The sequence below is a fragment of the Cornus florida genome, unplaced genomic scaffold (genome assembly GCF_030987335.1).
Source record: "Cornus florida cultivar Cherokee Brave unplaced genomic scaffold, ASM3098733v1 CherokeeBrave_3.0.0_Hap2_Chr01, whole genome shotgun sequence".
Taxonomy (NCBI): domain Eukaryota; kingdom Viridiplantae; phylum Streptophyta; class Magnoliopsida; order Cornales; family Cornaceae; genus Cornus; species Cornus florida.
Window position 1 is genome coordinate 108412890 of NW_026775571.1, and position 19584 is coordinate 108432473.

A 19584-nucleotide genomic window follows, 5' to 3' on the forward strand; every position below is an offset into this window, starting at 1 on the left:
CATTTGGGGTTGAGGGCGATTTGGTTATGACTGGGTTGAGTCTCCGTGTAGATGGTGGCAGTTTGGTTTTTGCGGTGGTGGGGTTTGGTTTTGGTTTGGATGCTTAGATATTGGGTTTATGTGCGGGAAACAGTTAATTGATGGTTCAGGTTGGTGCTTTAGAACTGAAATTGGGGCTGCTCTTTTGTGCTTTTAGCTTGGAAAAATTGATTGTGGGGTTGTTCAATAAATATGGTGAACTTGGTTGTAATTTGTATAGGTGGTGATGAGTGGCACCAGTTAGGAGTCGTTTGGATGGTGGTCTGTGGTTATGATTTTGGTGATGTGAGTGGTGTTGGGTTAGTGGGTTTTGTGGTTGTTTGGTTAGATTTAAGTGATGCAGACTTTGGTATGTGGGGTTTGCGAACTGGGGTGGAGCTGGGCGGTGGGTGATGGAGGGATGGGTAGTGTTCATGGTGGTGGGGGAGGTGGCGGCGGCATGTTTAAGGGAGAAGATGATTGAACAGTAATAATAAGGGTATTTTTGGAAATATATATATATATTTAAACTAATTTGGAAGCAAATTTAAAAATAGAACTTCTTGGTCCTATTATGGACTTAAACAAAATGGATATGTATCTATATATATATATATATATTATAATTTAAATATTCTATAACTTTGTCAAAAACAACTCTTTAGTCTTAAAAAAAAAAAAAAATTAAATAAAAAGACTAAAATATCCTTAAAGATATATACACATACATATATATATATACATACCTATATTCAAACAATATATAAATGATACAGAATGGGTATTTTTGAAAAAATTTTGAGGGTGTCACTTAACCAAACCTGAAGTGGAAGTGTGAGTGAAATTAATCAATATATATATATATATCTAAAAGTCCGTCCAAATGAAGTCCCTTTTATATCATATTTTAGACCCACAAAGAAAAACTTATATCGTGTTGCCCCCGTTTCTAAGAGACAGACCTTAAACCCTTGCACTTTCTCTAGCTCACCTAAAGCCTTCGAAGGTTGTTAACGGAAGCACCAACCTCTTTCGTTTATCAGACATGCGTTTTCCTCATCACAGCCCTCTCCAGAAACTCTTCAACTCAAAAGTTCCCAGGGGTTCCAAACAATTTCTCGAATCCACACCTTTCACAGTACTACCAAAAACCCCTTCTTCACCCACCAATAGACTCCTCTTCTCTCCTCTCCCTTCAAAACCCACCTCCAAGATTCACCCTTTAGCTCTCAGAACTTCTTGGATTTCATCTGACTCTCATGTCAGTATTCCTCAACCAGGTATTTCCCTTTACACTTTTCTTGTATTGTGTAATGCTTTTTTATGTTAAGGCTTATACATGGTACTGTTTTTTAATTTTACATTGTTTTCTGAAGTGTATTTGGAGAACCCAAAAGATCAAGGGTTCGATTCGGTTCAAATGGGGGTTATGAGGCGGAAGCTGGAGGAGTTTGGATTTGATAATGATTTTTGTGAACCTGGGGAGTATAGCTTACTTTGTCCTGAGGTATGTATACTTTGAGTAAATTGTGGTAGTTTGGTTATATCTATATGAAATCTTTAATACAATATCAATTTTATAAACAAAAAATTAATTTTTAAATATCAATATTTGTTTTCATATGATGGGTAAATGTGTAACCCATGCCATATTAAAATTCAGAGCTTTAAGGGGTGAGTATGATTAGTTTTGTACTGGATAATTCAGAGCTTTGGGTAACCGTAATCCACTTCCATCTGAACTCTTTCTATATGTCAAATAATTTTGTTCCACTTGTGCAGAGTATATCATGACATTCACCCAGTATTTGGTGGTGTTTTAGCCGGTAAACTTTAGACACTTTTGCTTAAGTGGATCATTTTCCGAGTTTTACATGGCTCATGCTTTACTATTGTCTTACTGCAAAAGGGTGCTGCTTCTGCAGCCCAGGTAGTAAGAACTGTTGTTACAAAATAATGTAAATTTATAAAAGTGAAATTCAATCTAAATTAGTCTGGATTTATTTAATGCAAAACTAACTTACCAAGAAAAAAATAGCTATATTTTGGGTCCGTTTCATTCATAATTTTCGAAGTGCAAGCATGAGTGAGGCCTTTTACTTTATAAGTAATAGGTAGTTTCTAGGCACTGAGGTGTAAAATTTATGAAATTTGAATTTGCAAATGTAAGGAATATAAATAATTATTTTAACAGAGAGTCAGAGACCAAGTTATTCCTTTTGTTCTTTTCTTTTGGTGATTAAACACGCACTCACTTCCCTTTTGGTTGTGGTAGGAGATACTACTTAAGCAAACAACTGGTGGTAAGAACCAACTTTAAAGGTGATAGTATAAAACAATTTGCAAGTTAAGGTGTAAGGCATCCTTGGTGAGCCTTTTGATTAATTTATTTTTATATTCGAAATGATTATAAAATAATGCCTAATCTATAATTTTTATATAGACATTGTAGAAGCTTATTAGCATAATTAAGCAAAGAAAATACTTAATATTCCACCACTTTTTTAATTATAGAAAGATTACACACAGAGAGAGCAGCAGTGGATCAATTAGGAAATGTTATTGAATATAACAAGTGTGCATGTAAAAAGGGTATTACCCAGTTTTAGTCCTGCTGTAGCCTGTCCTGGGGAGATATGACTTAAGATTGACCTAACATTTATTATTTCAGAAAGTGGCTGCTCTGAGGCTCAAACTCGTGTCAATGATACCGATACTCAAGGCATCTGTTGAACAAGACAATAATTTTCCATAAAAATTATGCATGTCTTTGCGTAGATATATATATGGTTATGTAATTACTGTGTCATTTGTAATTCGTCGGAGCTCTTCCATTCTTCAAGTTGCCTCGCGTAAACTGAAATGTGTATAACGAAATAATGGAATGGATGTGATTGGTTACTAGAGATGAGAAATAATTAAAAGTCGTAATTGATAAAACATGAGTCATGCATGTCTTTTAAGCCATTTATGAAGTGCATAAAACACCCCTTTGATAATGATTTGCATCTTCAAGTGTATGCCTAATAAAATATTCAAGGAATTTTAGGAACTTAAATTATGATTCGATTATGCTCTTTAAAAATATGTTTGATTGTGCAAGGAATTTTCAGGCTTGTACAAAAGAGAAAAAAGAAAAAGAAGAAGAAGAAGAAGAAGATGTGGGTGGCATTATGACTGGGGTGTCAGTTAGAAAGGCTCTTACAATGTTCGTTTATGCGCAAATGAAGTTTGAAATATAGCCTAATCAATATGGATGCTTGTCCGTCCCAAAAATTTTGAAATGTTAAACCTCGTGGTACATAAGCTTAAAATCAGGGTCAACAATCTTCTTCCATGGTACCATTTTTCTTTTTTATTGGGTTCCATCGATTGATATATTCAGAGTTTTTTATTTTATGCTGCGCTTGTCCAGCAGGAGACTTTTAATATTTATGCTGCTTGAAATGGGAATGCCTCATCTTCAACAATATTAAGATTCTCGCAAGTTGTGTGTTGTCTAAAATTTTCACGTTTGTGTGTTGTCTAAAATTTTCACGTTTAAGTGTTCGGACTTGCATATTGTGGTTTGAAATGCTTCCAGGTGCCTGGAATCAGATGGGATCATGTTGTGACATCTAAGTGCAGCAAATGGAAATTGTTAACACATCCAGTGCATAAAAAAATTGATAAACACATATTATTCTATATTAAAGATGTTATATTGAATTCATATGTGTATATATCATTTATAAATACGACTATGTAGTAGTATATTTACATGTAAAAAAACTTGTCAAAAGAAATACTTACATGTAAAAAAAAAAAAAATTTACCAACTCATTTAAGCATTTTGGTTTTTGGGATAAAATTAAAACCTTGGTTTTCCAATGCAAAATATGTTGTTGTTGTTTTTTTTTTTTTTTTTTTCCATAGTGCAAAGGTGGGGATTCCAGCGAGAAGAGCGTAGCCCTTTTGATCTCTCCAAATTGGTAAGCCACTCTATTTTTTTGTCTTATTACTTGTCCTTATGCCAGTAATATCTATTCTGGTTATTTAAATATGTGCAGGAGTTCAGCAGTTTGGAATTGTTTTGGGGCAAATTGTGGATGGAAGGGTAGTATACGGGTAACTTTCTGTTGTTTTTAGTTTTCATTTTATGCATTAACATTCAGACTCTTTATTTTATTTGAGATTCCCCTTTTCAAGTGCGGCCCTTTGGTTTCAGGCCTTTGCAGATGGTAAGTCAACCTATGGAAGCATGAATCAGATCCCAAAGATTAAGCACAAGAGAGAAATTACAGAAAAGAGTTTGGAGTTGGAACCGCTGCGTGATGAGGTAGTTATTTTTTATTTTTGGTATACCCTCTTCCTTGTAGTTAAATTTGCTTTCTTAAATGCTCCAAGCTGTTTGTCCTCTGAACTCTTATTTATCAATTATCATACATAACATGTTTTTTGAAGAGTATATGACCGCTTTGGTGCATTGTTTATGATACATCATTCCAATGACAAAATTTGAATGTCAAGATTATAGGTTTTCTCGATTTCTTGAAAAAGGTGTTGCTAATAGGACTACAAATGAACCAAACTATTGAAGAAGAATTCAGTTTTGACTCGTTAAAGGCTTAGATCATGTTCAATCATTAAATAAATTATTAGAGCTTGACCTCACCTTTTAGGCTCGTTCAATTAATGAGTCAAGCCTACTGAAAAATGTTTTTATTTCTTAGAAAATGCTGCAGTGCTACTTAAAAGCTATGGTAGAAGTCCTGTTTTCAGACATTTGGTGCTAGTCTGCTAGCTATCCGAGTCTTCTAGACATTTGTTTTGTGTTGGAAATTGTGTCTCAAATTCATATTCTAATTATGTTTTTATTTTAGAGTTGTATTATGTTTGGTAATTTCTTGTTTGGCAAGTCTTGGCCTCTAAGAAATTGTAATCCTTGTCCAACAAGGAATTGGATTTGGAACTCTATTAATAGATACATAGACTTTGGGTTGATATTTATGAGATTGAGAGCGATGTAGTCTCATGAGGGAGTTGATGGATAGAGGTAGTACGCGGGTTGTTAGAGTAGGAAAAACACCGGTGACGCTGGTAGCGAGGAAATAGGCTCGTGGAGTGGTGGTATTGGTACTTTATTGTTGTAATATCTCTACGAATCATAGTGAAATCTCTTCTCATCCATGGACGTAAGCCGGTTTTGGCTGAACCATGTATATCTTGTGTTTGTGATTGTTTTGTTTACCTTTCATTGGATCTTGTATTTGTGCGCTTCCGCTGCCCCCAACATTTTGCCCTATAAATATATATATATTTTTTTACGTCAGGTCAGGTGTTGACCTTGTAATTCCAAATAGGTCAAATTTGACCACCCTTAAAAGTACATTTATCAATCAAATCATCATATTTTGAGTGACAATATCAAAATATACTCAGATTGTGTATGTACACACACACAGGCGCGCGCGCGCACATATATATATATTTTGGGGGGGGGGGGGGGGGGTGGGGTTTTGTGTTGGTAGGAAGGGGATTAACATGTTGAAACCCAATGCTTCAAACCAAATTGAGAATCTTGTTCTCTTTGGTTCCTTTAACTGAAATCTAAAAACATATTTCAGATTGAGCAAGATTGCTGAAGTCTGTCATCAATCCAAATCAAGATGTCATTTATTTGTCAAGCATTGAAAAAATTTAAGATTGTGCATCATAATACCATTCAATGTATACTTTGAGATCATGCATCTATAATTCTATTTTTAGGTTTGTATGTTGATGTTGTCATCAAGGTTTGTTTCTAAATCTTGTTAGAGTACAACCTTCATTACCACATTTTCTCGACATGAAAAAATTGTGATTATTGAAAGCTCGAGCATGTTGTGTTGACATTGTGATATCTGACCAATTTATACGACGAATTTACTAATGTGCCAGCTCCATATTATTGTACCACCAGCAGTCTGACACCAAATCCTCCCATCTATAATTGATAGAGATCAATGGCAGACATCTTTAAGGATATACAAAAGGCGCAAAAAGGAATGTTACAAGGCTCAAGCCTTAATTCAGCACATGCTAGATGATGGGGGGTCCACTTGGAGTCTTGCATAATTGGGGGATTTGGTCAAATTGCATAATTATGGTAGTAGCTTGCATCAATTATGATCAAATTGCATCCGTTAGTAGTAATTACTTTTATTATGCTAGAGTCAAATATTGATTACCTCGATTACGTGGTGATTACTTTTATAAAGCTACAGAGTCAACTTTTGATTACCTCAATCATGGAGTAATCTCAGGGTCATAAGTTGCTATAAGAAGGTATGATGTACACTTGGTGAGGCAGTCAATGAATGAATAAAAATATCTTTGAGATTTCTTTGTGAGTGATTCACAATTTGTGAGGGTGTGAGGCCTTCTCTAGGTGTGTTGCCTGGACCATGTTGGTGTGATTCCAATAGGTTTTTGTTGTTTTCAATCATTTCTCTCTACTAATATCTTGAATCATAGCTCTGTTTATTTTAATTTCCAACCACTTCTCCTTTGTTTTTCTACATTTATACTATCGAACCTCCAAATTTCTGCCCTAGTTGTTAGAACTTTCAGACTCTGAATTCTTTGAGTTCTTAGCTATTTAAGGCTACTCTCTTGTCCTATATCAGTTTTTGGTATCAGAGCCTAAGTAGATGTTATGTTTACTCAATCGGGCAATGAAACATTGGATAATAATCAGGAGATTGAATTGTTGTCTCATATTGTGGAACAACTTAAAGGGCTGAATGCTCGATGCGATAAGATAGTAGCTCGAATTTCGCAGCCTTTTAACAAATCGGTAGCCCTTAAAGAAGAATATGCATTTGGTACTAATGATGGCAGAAACCGCGAGCAACAACAGCCTTTACACTCCCAGCAAAGGCGTGATTTGAAGGCTGACCCACCACTACATCCCATGCTAGAGTTTCCAAAAAAGCGGTTAGAGGTAAATCATCATGAGACACATGATACTGCTGGAGAGATTACGAAGAAGTTGAGTGATGGAAATTGCAGCACTTGGACAGCAATAATGGAGCCAAATGAGGGATCAAAACCATCTTTATCTAACATAGATGATCCTGAAGGAAAGAGTACTATGGCTAGCAAGGTTAATGAGAACCTGCTTCATCATGGAACCTACAACACTGATTATCCGGAAGAGGATGAAGAGAATGTTCCATCCATGTCTATTGGGAGGCACATCCTTGCATCCCCTAATGTTGAAGACGAAGATGGGTGGCTCACCTCTAATTTTCAGATGCAAGTTCATTGCGGAAACCAAGCTCGGAAGCCTATTATTGATGGCAGTGGCAGCCCAAGTGTTGTCTTCACAACCACGGTTAAGCGTCTCAAACTTTCCATCCAACCATATCCACAACCGTTCAAAGTGGCTTGGATTGATCGTACTTATATTCCAAGGATTTATTCAGGTGAGGAGAGGAAGTTTAACAAGGTTATAATTCTTGGTCTTTGTTCAGAATCGAGAGAGAGAGAGAGAGAGCAAAACACTAAAATTGTATATTCAACACAATAACCTAATAAGCCTGTGTAGGCTTATATATAAAGGGTACAAGTCTTGCATAATAACACAAGGTTCCTATTAACTAAATGTAATTACATAATGACCCAACATATATATATAAAACTTCTAACACTCCCCCTCAAGCTGGAGAATATATATCAAATAGTCCCAACTTGAAACAGATAGTTCTTAGCCGATTATGACCCAATGCTTTGGTAAACATATCAGCTAATTGATCTTCAGATTTAACAAATGGAGTAGAGAAGCAATATTTTTTCTCGAATGAAGTGACAATCAACTTTAATATGTTTGGTCCTCTCATGAAACACAGGATTCGATGCAATGTGAACTGCTGCTTGATTATCGCAGAACAATGGAGTAGGAGCTTCAACTGTCAACCCAAGTTCTTTTAGAAAATGTTGTATCCATGTCAACTCGCTAGTGGTATGGGCCATTGCCCTATACTCAGCTTCAGCACTAGATCGAGCTACCACCGTTTGCTTTTTACTTCGCCATATAACTAGATTTCCTCCTACAAATGTGCAGTAGCCTGTAGTAGATCTCCTATCTAAAGGAGAACCGGCCCAGTCGGCATCTGTAAAACCTTCCACCCTGAGATGACCATTTGGTTTATATAGTAACCTAAAACCCGGAGCTTACTTGAGATATCGGAGAATCCGAAGAATAGCAATCCAATATGGCATTTTAGGAGCTCCCATGAACTGACTTACAACACTAACAGCATATGAAATATCAGGTAGAGTGATAGTGAGATAAATTAATTTCCCAACAAGGCGACGAAATCTGCCTGGGTCATTAAATAGATCACCCACATCAGCTACAAGTTTTGTATTTGAATCCATAGGAGTATCAACCGGACGACCACCTAACATACCTGTTTCTTCTAATTAGTCCAACACATACTTTCGTTGGGATAAACTTATACCTATCTTGGATCTAGCAACTTCAATACCCAAGAAATACCTAAGTTTACCCAAGTCTTTAGTGTGGATTCGATATTGCAGAAACAACTTCAACTTAGCAATGCCTTCAGAATCATCACCTGTGATCACAATATCATCTACATGCACCACAAGAATTATGAAGCCAGCTTAGTGCGCTGGTGAAATACCGAATGGTCAGTCTGACACCTGTGAAGACCAAACTTTAATGCTGCCTCAGAGAATTTTCCAAACCAAGCCCGTGGAGATTGTTTCAATCCATACAAGGCCTTTTTAAGGCGACAAACAGTGTGAAGATACTCCCCTTGAGCAACAAACCCAGGTGGTTGCTCCATATAAACCTCTTCTGCTAAGTCACCATGCAAAAAGGCATTTTTAACGTCTAACTGAAACAGAGGCCAATGTCTATTTGCAGTAAGAGAAATCAAAACACGAATAGAAGAAATCTTAGCAACAGGGGCAAACGTCTCATCATAGCCAATACCATAAGTTTGGGTATAACCTTTGGCAACAAGACGGGCTTTTAAACGCTCAACAGACCCATCTGGAAGATACTTCACAGTATATACCCAGCGACAACCAACAGGTTTGGCACCTGGAGGGAATGGAACAAGAGTCCATGTGCCATTCTTATGCAAAGCATCCATTTCATCTTGCATGGCTTTCCTCCAGCCTGAATCAGACAAAGCATCCTGCACAGTCTCAGGAACAAATGTAGTAGACAACTTAGAGGAAAAACATGAGAATGATGGCGACAAGGAATTATAATAGACATAATGAGCAATGGGATGTTTAGTAACACACGAGCGAGGAGCTTTACGAAGTGCAATCGGCAAGGAATTAGACACATTGGAAGGTGTAAGATCCAAAGACTCTGAAGATGATGGAGGAGGCACGACAGCAGATAGCTTTGGTCTTCTTTTGTACACCTGTAACGGGGCAGGTGAAGGAGAGCTGGGTTGAAGAGAAAGTGAGGGAAGAGGAACCGCAGGAAGAGGCGACTCAGGAGTGATATCAAGAAATGAATCATTAGCTGAAAAATATGGGATGGACTCACAAAAGGTGACATCCGCGCTAATAAAGTATCATTGAGAAACAGGACTATAGCAGCAATAACCTTTATGAGAACGAGAGTAGCCAGGAAAGACACATTTTGTGGCACGAGGGTCTAGTTTATCAAAACCAGGACCAAGATTGTGGACATAACATACACATCCAAAAACTCTAGGAGGAAGAGAAAAGAATATGGAGATTTGCCATCTAATACAGATGATGGCATACGGTTAATAAGATGACAGGCAGTAAGAACAGCATCACCCCAAAACCGTTTAGGCATACGCATATGAAACAAAAGAGCACGGGTTACTTCTAAGAGGTGTCGATTCTTACGTTCTGCAACTCCATTTTGTTAAGGAGTATAAACACATGAATTTTGGTGAATAATTCCTTTATCACTAAGATATGTATCAAAGGGGTTTGAGGAATATTCCTTAGCATTATCAGAACGTAGAATACGAATTGGGCATCCAAATTGAGTTTTGACTTCTTTGCGAAATTTTTGAAAAATTAAAAATAACTCAGAACGATCTTTTAATAGAAACAACCAAGTCAGGCAAGAATAATCATCCACAAAAGTCACAAAATAATGAAATTTATTAATTGAAGAATGCTTTATTGGACCCCATACATCTGAATGAACCAAATGAAAAGGACTAGAGACACGATTATTAACCCTAGACTTGAAAGACACGCGATGGTGCTTACTAAGTTGACAAACTTCACATGACAAGAATTTCAAATGACGAAGACTAGGAACTTGACGCTTCAAAACTTGAAGTGACGGGTGACCAAGACAATAATGCAACTGGAATGGAGACAGAGAAGACTGAAGAGCCATAAGATAAGGTTCCAAATCAAAATAATATAAGCCACTGGCTTCATGCCCCGTACCAATCTTCTTCTTCGTCTTGAGATCCTGAAACACACAAGAAGTAGGATCAAATGTAACAGAGCACTGGAGAGATTTAGTAAGCTTACTGATAGACATTAAATTAAAGGGAAACTGCGGAACATATAAAACAGATGAGAGAGACAAGGAATCACTAAGCTGAGTAGTCCTCAAACCTGAAACCTGAGTGGATGAACCATTAGCAAGAGTAACACGTTGAGAAGAAGGTACATAATTAAAATCAGATAGACGAGAAGAACATCCAGTCATATGATTGGATGCTCCAGTGTCTATGATCCAAGGACTGTTAGTGGAAGACAATAGACACGTGGGCGCATTACCTGATTGGGCAAAGGTAGACGTGGAAGATGAATTAGATGCTTGCTTATAAGACAAAAACTGATTATACTCATCCCGTGGAACCGGGACTGTTGCTGATTCAGATACATTGTGAGATGGAGAAGCAACATCATTCGGAGAGGAGGAAACTTGATTGGCATAACTAGATGGTTTGCCATGAAGGTCCCAACAATAGTTCACAGTATGATTAGAAAGCCACAATGAGTACATTTTCGTGGTTCCCTACCACGACCACGTCCTCCCTGTGAATCAAGACCACCACGGGTGAAGCGTCCCCCACGACCTCCATGGTAAGCATTATGTTCTCCCTTTGACACTACCAAAGCTAAACTTTTACCACTCTGCCCAGAATTCAAATTTGAGGTGTCATTGGCAAGTGTAGCGCGTTGAAGTCGGGAGAACACCTCAGCAAGAGAGGGAAGGGTGGGACTGCCCATAATCTGTGCACGAAAAGGCTCATATGTTGATGACAGACCGATGAGAAAACGGACAACATTAAAGTCCTCACGTTGTTGTTGCATACTGCGAACATCAGCAGTAATGGGCTAATACATATTCAGCTCCTCACAGACTCCCATAACTGTGGAATAATACGCCTCTATACTATGATTACCTTGTTCAAGATGCAAGTACTGCTTACATAGCTCATAAACACGAGTGATATTACCTGTCCCAGAATACAATTGCTGCAATCTGTTCCATATCTCCTTGGCAGTATCCAAGTAAAGTAAAGTTGAACTAATTTAGGATTCAATACTGTTTAACAGTAGAGAGATGATCTGAGCATCTTCCTTTTCCCATGTATCAAAAGAAGTATCAGTTTCCTTGGGTTTATCTTTAGTCAGATGATTGCCCAGACCTCTGCCTTTGAGAAAAATGGCAACAGATTTAGCCCACAGTATGTAGTTCTTCCCATTGAGTTTAACTGAAGTCATGGGAGAATGAAGACTTAATGTGGGAGAAAGCAAATCTGAACTGGACGCCATATTTAATCCAGGAAAACAGAGAAGAAGAGGGGAAAAAAAAAATGCAGAATTTGTATTCTGACCGAACCTGGGAACGAGTCGGATCTGGGCAAACGGGTCGGATCCTGGGCAAACAGGCTGGATCTGGGCTATCCCTGGTTTAGTAAACCGGAATTGGAATAGCTATCCCAGGTTTACTAAACCTGGGTAGGAATAGCATAACCGTGTAGCCAAACACGGGTCTTCTTCTTCACACCTTCACAAACACCGGTGTACAACACGGCGGAAGCGACGGCAACCCAATCACAAGCAGCGGCTGCAACTTCCGGCCAAAAAACCAACCTCACCTCTGCAAATCGAGACGGCAGATGTCGGCGAGCTCGCTGACAACCAAAGAAGAGCTGCCGGCGACAACGAAGAAAGCAGAGACGACGACGAACAAGCTTCAGATCCGACTACGGTGAACAAGGAATTGCCGACGACGACGAAGGAGAAGTTGCCGGTAGAGACACCAAAAACACAATCGTGATTCCAATTGCAATTCAGATCGTATACAAGAACTCAGATCTTATACAAAACAACCCACCTACTGACTCTCACACCCATAATCATTTTGCTCTAATACCATGTTCAGAATCGAGAGAGAGAGAGAGAGAGCAAAACACTAAAATTGTATATTCAACACAATAACCTAATAAGCCTGTGTAGGCTTATATATAAAGGGTACAAGTTTTGCATAATAACACGAGGGTCCTATTAACTAAATGTAATTACATAATGACCCAACATATATATATAAAACTTCTAACAGTCTTATTCGCCAAGACTTGCTATACATGTCGGAATATAACATGCCCATAGCAAAGCTTATTAATGTTGAAAGGAATAAGTCTGCTACTGAGTTTGCAGTCTCCCTTATTCAGGCGTTGGTGATCAATGATTCCAGCGTCATTTCGGAACCTCATAATCTCGTTCATGCACTGGCAACACTTGTGGCTAGACCTGGGTCTCCGAAGTCATTTCTACGGATGGTTAAGGATGCAAGGAATCCTTCTGCCATTGCTATCGCATTGGCTTGTGTAATTGTCAAAAAGGAGGATATACAGACCACCGAGAGACAAAAAGGTTGTTGATCATTCAGCAGCTGGTAGGGAAGAATATACTGTCCCTGAGCCAGTGGAACCAGATCCTGCTGGCTTTTGTGAGCAGGTGTCCATGTTGTTTGCAAAGTGGTATCAGATATGTGAACTTCCTGGTGCAAATGCTGCTGGTTGTGCCCATTATGTCTTGCAATTGCAGCACAGTGGATTTCTGAAAGGGGATGATATGCCAGACCATTTTTTTCGCCACCTCTTGGAACTTTCCGTATCACATGCTTTGCAATCATCTCAACAAGTACAGCCGCTGTCTTTCCTTGCCTTTGATAGATATGCAAAACTGGTCTTTGCAATCCTCAAGTTCTGCTCTGTCGACCATGGACCTATTAAACTCTCTATTCTACCTAAGGTTTTGATAATAACCGTAAAATTTATTCAGGAAGATGCAGAGAAGAAGAAAGCATTTGTTAATCCAAGGCCATATTTTAGGTTGTTCCTGAACTGGCTGCTGGACCAGGGTTCCCTTGAACCTGTCTTTGATGGTGGAAAATTTCAGGTTTTGACTGCTTTTTCTAGTGCATTCCACGCTTTGTAGCCCCTTACAGTTCATGCATTCAGCTTTGCGTGGCTTGAGCTGGTGAGGCACAAAAATTTCATGTCAAAATTGTTGCCAGGAAACTCTCAAAAGGGGTGGCCTTATTTTCAAGGCTCGCTGGTAAATTTGTTCCAATTTCTGGAACCATTCCTGAGAAATGCTGAACTCAGGGAGCCGGTTCATTTTCTTTATAAAGTTACACTCGAGGTGTTGCTAGTTCTACTTTATGATTTCCTAGGGTTCCTTTGCGATTGTCATTTCAGCTTTTGTGATGTCATACCTTCCGGCTGCATCCAGATTCAAAAAATCTTCTTGGGCGCACATCTACGCAATATGAGGCTTTCTAATTTTTCTACTCCTAACTTGAAGATTGATTTGCTTGCAGAGGTCAACCAATCGGCATGTGTTTTCTCAGAGGTTGATGCTGCTATGAAAGCAAAACAGATGGTCCATAATGGTTCCTTGGAATACCTTATGGGTGCTGTTATGAATATTGCCTGGACGCTGATTTTCAAACTTCATACTGGAAGGCGCTTCCTTTTCCTCGATGCAATTGTTAATCAGTTATTTGATCACCAACTTGTTTCAACAAGCGGATGTGGTTATCAAACGTTCCTTGGTAACGGGAGGGGATGTCCACTTTTTTATTGTACTTGGATTAACGACAATGAGTTCCAATGCCTACCTCCTTACCTTTATAAGCAATTTTATCCTTTTAACTCGTTGGGTTCGAGTTTTCCCAAGCCTGGGAGAATTGATAGTGATAGAGATCAATTGCAGACATCTTTAAGGATATACAAAAGGCGCAAAAAGGAAAGTTACATGGCTCAAGCCTTAATTTGGCACATGCTAGATGATGGGGGGTCCACTTGGAGTCGTTCATAATTAGGGGGATTTGGTCAAATTGCATAATTATTGTAGCTTGCATCAATTTCAGTCAAATTGCATCCGTCCATAGTAATTACTTTTATTTTGCTAGAGTCAAATATTGATTACCTCAATTATGGGGTAATCATAGAGTCAAATATTGATTACCTCAATTACGGGGTGATTACTTTTATTATGCTATAGAGTCAACTTCTGATTACCTCAATCATGGGGTAATCTGAGGGTCATAAGTTGTTATAAGAAGGGTATGATATAAACTTGGTGAGGCAGTCAATGAATGAATAAAAATCTTGGAGATTTTTTTGTGAGTGATTCACAAATTCTGAGGGTGTGAGGCCTTCTTTAGGGGTGTGATGCCTAGGCCTTGTTCGTGTGATTTCAATAGGTTTTTGTTGTTTTCAATCCTCTCTCTACTACCATAGCTCTGTTTATTTGAATTTCCAGCCACTTCTCCTTTGTTTTTCTACATTTCTACCATCGAACCTCCAAATTTCAGCCCTAGTTGTTAGAACTTTCAGACTCTGAATTCTTTGAGTTCTTAGCTATTTAAGGTTGCTCTCTTGTCCTACATCAATAATTCATCGTGAGGTCCCTTAGAGCACATGAACATGTACCTTCTCGAGATTGAAGCTTACTTGTAACAACAATTTTTTCTGATTCTCAAAGTCACATGTTCGTTTGTTTCAGTGTCAGATCCAAAATCTGCCTACCTCCAATGGAATCATTTAAGGAATTTAATACCAATCTATCTACCACCTTCATTTTTGTGATTTTGAATAAGGGTGAATGTGTGTACTTTAAGAACTCTAGAACTTTATTTGTTTAGCGGTTTAGTGGGTTGCATATATAAGCTCATAGCATTTTAGCCACGCCAGCTTCCACATAGACAAAGGTCGACCACCTTTCCTCTCCAATTTGGCACTTAATGAAAGTCAAGAAGGCTAGGCCCGAATGCCTTCTTAAGTAGTACCCTGGAGATGATTAAATGGCAAAAAAGCTCTCATGCTACACTTTTACCATTATGTCAAATATGGTTTAGTGAGTTAATATGTGTGTGTGTGTGTGTGTATATATATATATACCGAATAATAATTAGCTAAAAATTTTGGAGACCCGTTAGTTACTACGTAATAACTTTAGTTTCTCATCATTTGTGTTACAAATTATTTATTGATTACATAGATTTGCTAGATGGAAATAGTCGGAGATTTAAATGATAGTTGGGATAAGAATGATGCAGATGAACTGGAAGACTGTGAAGAAGAAACTTTGTGCAAAAATATTGTAGAATATTTAAATAGTTGGAAATGGAGATGAAAAATGGAGGTGGTTCAACTTATTTATTATGTTCACGTACTTTAGATGATGGGAATGACATTGCATTGACACTATGTGAAAAGGGCAATAGATGACATTGATGGGGAAAAACTTAGTGTACATGAACAACTAATGAAAAAACTTGCTTCTGGTGAGAATTATAGTGACATATAACGTATGGGACCATATGCATTTACTAAATTGTGTAACTTACTTCATTTTACCGGTCATTGCAAGGACAATAGAAATGCTTTGGTTGAGGAGAAAGTAAGTTTCTTTATGTCTGAGCGCATAACGTGAAAAACCGTGCCATCCAGTTCTTCTTTGTTCAATCTGGCGGGACTGTTTGTTACCATTTTCATGATGTGCTAAAAGCAACAATCAGTTTAGAAACTTTATACCTAAAACAACCAAGTGCTTCGGAAGACCCTCCACAAATACGCAATAGTAAGATTCTATCTATATTTCAAGGTAAAAATAAATCTTATACCATTAATATTATTTTTTAAATATTTTCTACATATAAAACAATAATAATACACTTCTTATAAATTTCAGGATTGTGTAGGATCAATTTGATGGGACTCATATTCGTATGAAAGTGTCTAAAATAGATACACCAAGATATCTATGAAGAAAAGACTATCCAACACAAAAATGTCTTCGCGGCATGCTCATTTCACATGAAATTTACATATGTTTTGCCTCGGTGGGATTGGAAGGATCTGCATCTGATTCAAGGGTAATAAAAAAAATTCTTTTAGATCGAGAAAATAAAGTAATAATCCCTAAAGGTAACTTATAGTAATTTCTATCAAGTTTGTGATTTCATAAGTTAAAAAGAGTAACAAATAATTTTCTTATTTCTTCTAGGTAAATATTATCTAGTGGATGGAGGTTATATGTTAAAGAATGGGCTAATAACTCCATATAGAGGTGTTCACTAATCGCTACCATCTGAAAGAATACACAACACGTGCACTAGAAAATGCTGAAGTATTATTTAATCTCCGACATTCTTCCTTGCACAATGTAATTGAAAGGTATTTGATGTGGTTAAAAAACGATTTCCAATTATTTCAACTGGTGCAGAGGCTCAGTACCCATTTGATACAGTTACAAAGATTTTAGCATGTTGTATCTTGCATAATTATCTAATGGGTGTAGAATGTGATGAAATATTGATTGAACAAGTTGATTGAGACCTCATGAACATTGATATACATATTGCCGAGGAGAGAAAATGCTGAAGTATTATTTAATCTCCGACATTCTTCCTTGCACAATGTAATTGAAAGAGTATTTGATGTGGTTAAAAAACGATTTCCAATTATTTCAACTGGTGCAGAGGCTCATTACCCATTTGATACAGTTTAAAAGATTGTAGCATGTTGTATCTTGCATAATTATCTAATGGGTGTAGAACGTGATGAAATATTGATTGAACAAGTTGATCGAGACCTCATGAACATTGATATACATATTGACGAGGAGAGAGACACACTTGCTAATGATGATGAGGCTAAGCAAGGATCGATTTTAGGGAATGCCATAGCAGCTAACATGTGGGAGGATTAGGAACCATAATGTTTCTTTTTCCTTTTTCTATTTGTAACAGTACTTTCATGTCTTTAACTTACTGAATAATTATGACATTTTATTTGTAATTACTTTGTTTTATTATATTAGATGCATATTTCAAATTAAAAATTTCTGTCATTTGTGGGCTTATATTTCTACCCTTTTTAAAAAAAAGGGGGTGATGGTATAGAAAATTTATTGTTATCTGATATTAAAAAATTACAGGTTGTGGAAATGAAGAAATCAAATAAAGATATGAATGTGGATGAAATTAAGAACAATGCAGTAAAATGGACTGAAGAAATGGATGACGTATTATTTGATGCACTACTGGAGCAACAAGAAAATGGGAATATAGTTGATGGAACTTTGTATTCTGTTGCATATTTAAATGCTATGAAGATATGCTCTCAAAAACTTGCCTATCCGTTTACTAAACGTCAGTTGAAAAATCGTATTTATTATTTGAAAACGAAATTTAACACATGTTTTGAATTATTCAAAAATTTAAGTGGGATATCATGGAGTCCAGAAACAAAATTGTTTGAGGCTGAGCCAGAAGTATGGAAGGCCCTCATAGAGGTACGTAGGAATTTTGTTAGACTTCTATTTTAATTATTTTATTGTTAGTTCATTTAATCGTTTTATATATATTTATATATATTTGAATGCCTATTATACGTTTCTTACTTTTCTAGGAGAAACCATCAGCTTCAAAATGGAGGCATACCAAAATAAACCATTATGGTAAGTTGTATGAACTTTTTGCAAAAGATAGAGCTAATGGTCAAGGTTTTGTTAGTGCAAAGGAAAAAGTTCTCAAATGGGCAATGGATACTGGCACCTCAACTGGTTGTAATTTAGACAACTATGAGTCAAATTCAGAGTGTGGGGAGTCTTCAAAAGGTACAAAAAGAAATGATCTAATGGTTGATTTATTTGGGAAAGAGATTGAAGTCATTGAATCTGGAATTAACAAGGTAGCTGAGGCAATTGAAAAAAGAAATCTTGTTGCTGAGAGGGGACTCGAAATTGCAGCAAAGATAGTTGCAATAGCTGAGAAAGCACGAGCTGATTATCATTCAGACGAAGAAGTATTTGCGGAACTGATAAACATTGGAGTTCCTGATTGTATTCAGTCGGATGCATTTTCGTTCCTTCTCAAATGTTCTCAGCACAAAAGCGCATTTTTTGGTGTTCCATTTGACCGGCGTTTGGAATTGCTAAATAAGATGATGCACGGAGAAAATGACCCTTGAAGAGTCACTAATTATTTGTTATCCTATTCATTAATCTCAGTAAGTCTTTTCTATTTTTTTCTTGCACTATATTTTAATTATTCTCATATACTTGATATTGTTTGTTTTGGTATTATTAGATGTGGTTTCGTCATTTATATAAACAAAATAATTTAACCGAGCTTGCTTCTACAGCAACCATACTGGAAAATTGCCGGCACTACAGACTATACAGTTCTTGATTTTTGAATGGTTGCTGCTAACCTATTTTCTATCTAGTTCCCTTATAATCTAATTTTGTAATTTGATTAGGGATTGAACCAACTCGGACTTTTTTACCAGTGAAATGTTTGGAAGACATCCATTCATATGTACACAACACCTATTAGTAGTGAAGCGCAGGGACTCGAACACGGGCACCTGATCGGAGAGATGGGTGCTCTACCAACTAGGCCACTGGGTAATGTCCTCGTAAGCAAGTGAACTTGATAAATTATAATCCGTACATTAGTGAAAAATATCTGTACAGCTTGCTGGTTTGGAGATCTTCTGTGGCTTGTTAAATTGCAGCTGAGTGGTTGTTGCCGAGATCAGTTCTTAGGCAGAGATGTGGTAGCATGCTAGAAGTGTTTGTAATATATGCTTTGGGGTGTTAATGTTATTCCCAGCTGTGGTGCGTATCTTGTTTGGGTTTTGGATGCTACAGTTGGGTGTTATTTTTGTAGCTTCTGTGATGATCACTCCTTTTGTGAACTTAAATAATTAAAGGAAGTTGGGGAAAAGAAGGTGAATGAAAATGGTATGTTAGCTCTATATGGCTACTCGGGTGGGCTCACCTGGATGTCTCCAGGCCTGAGATTTGGGGTGATAATGGATCAAGGACTGAATCTGGTTCTGATACCAACTTTAATAGGTGGCCGTTTATCTATTTATTCAAAAATTTAAGTTATTGGGTTGTGCTGCATACCCACTCATTTATACTCATTTTACTTTCCATCCGGATCCGATGTAGAACAACTACCCTTTGTTGTGGAGGCAAATCTGTTGTTAATAAAATTCTTTATATTTCTTTCAA

General features: G+C 37.3%; 1 protein-coding gene and 1 pseudogene across 1 annotated transcript; both read left to right on the plus strand.

The window, feature by feature from the left end:
* The first annotated feature begins 897 nt into the window (after nt 1-897).
* On the plus strand, nt 898-19584 carry LOC132313155 (uncharacterized). The gene is made up of 8 exons (XM_059811836.1): nt 898-1298; nt 1395-1525; nt 3934-3989; nt 4068-4125; nt 4226-4336; nt 17497-17853; nt 17970-18569; nt 18822-19584. The coding sequence occupies exons 1-7, from the start codon at nt 1064-1066 to the stop codon at nt 18528-18530; spliced, it is 1509 nt and encodes a 502-aa protein (XP_059667819.1). The 5' UTR covers nt 898-1063; the 3' UTR covers nt 18531-18569; nt 18822-19584.
* Nucleotides 6695-14370, plus strand: LOC132274336 (uncharacterized; annotated as a pseudogene).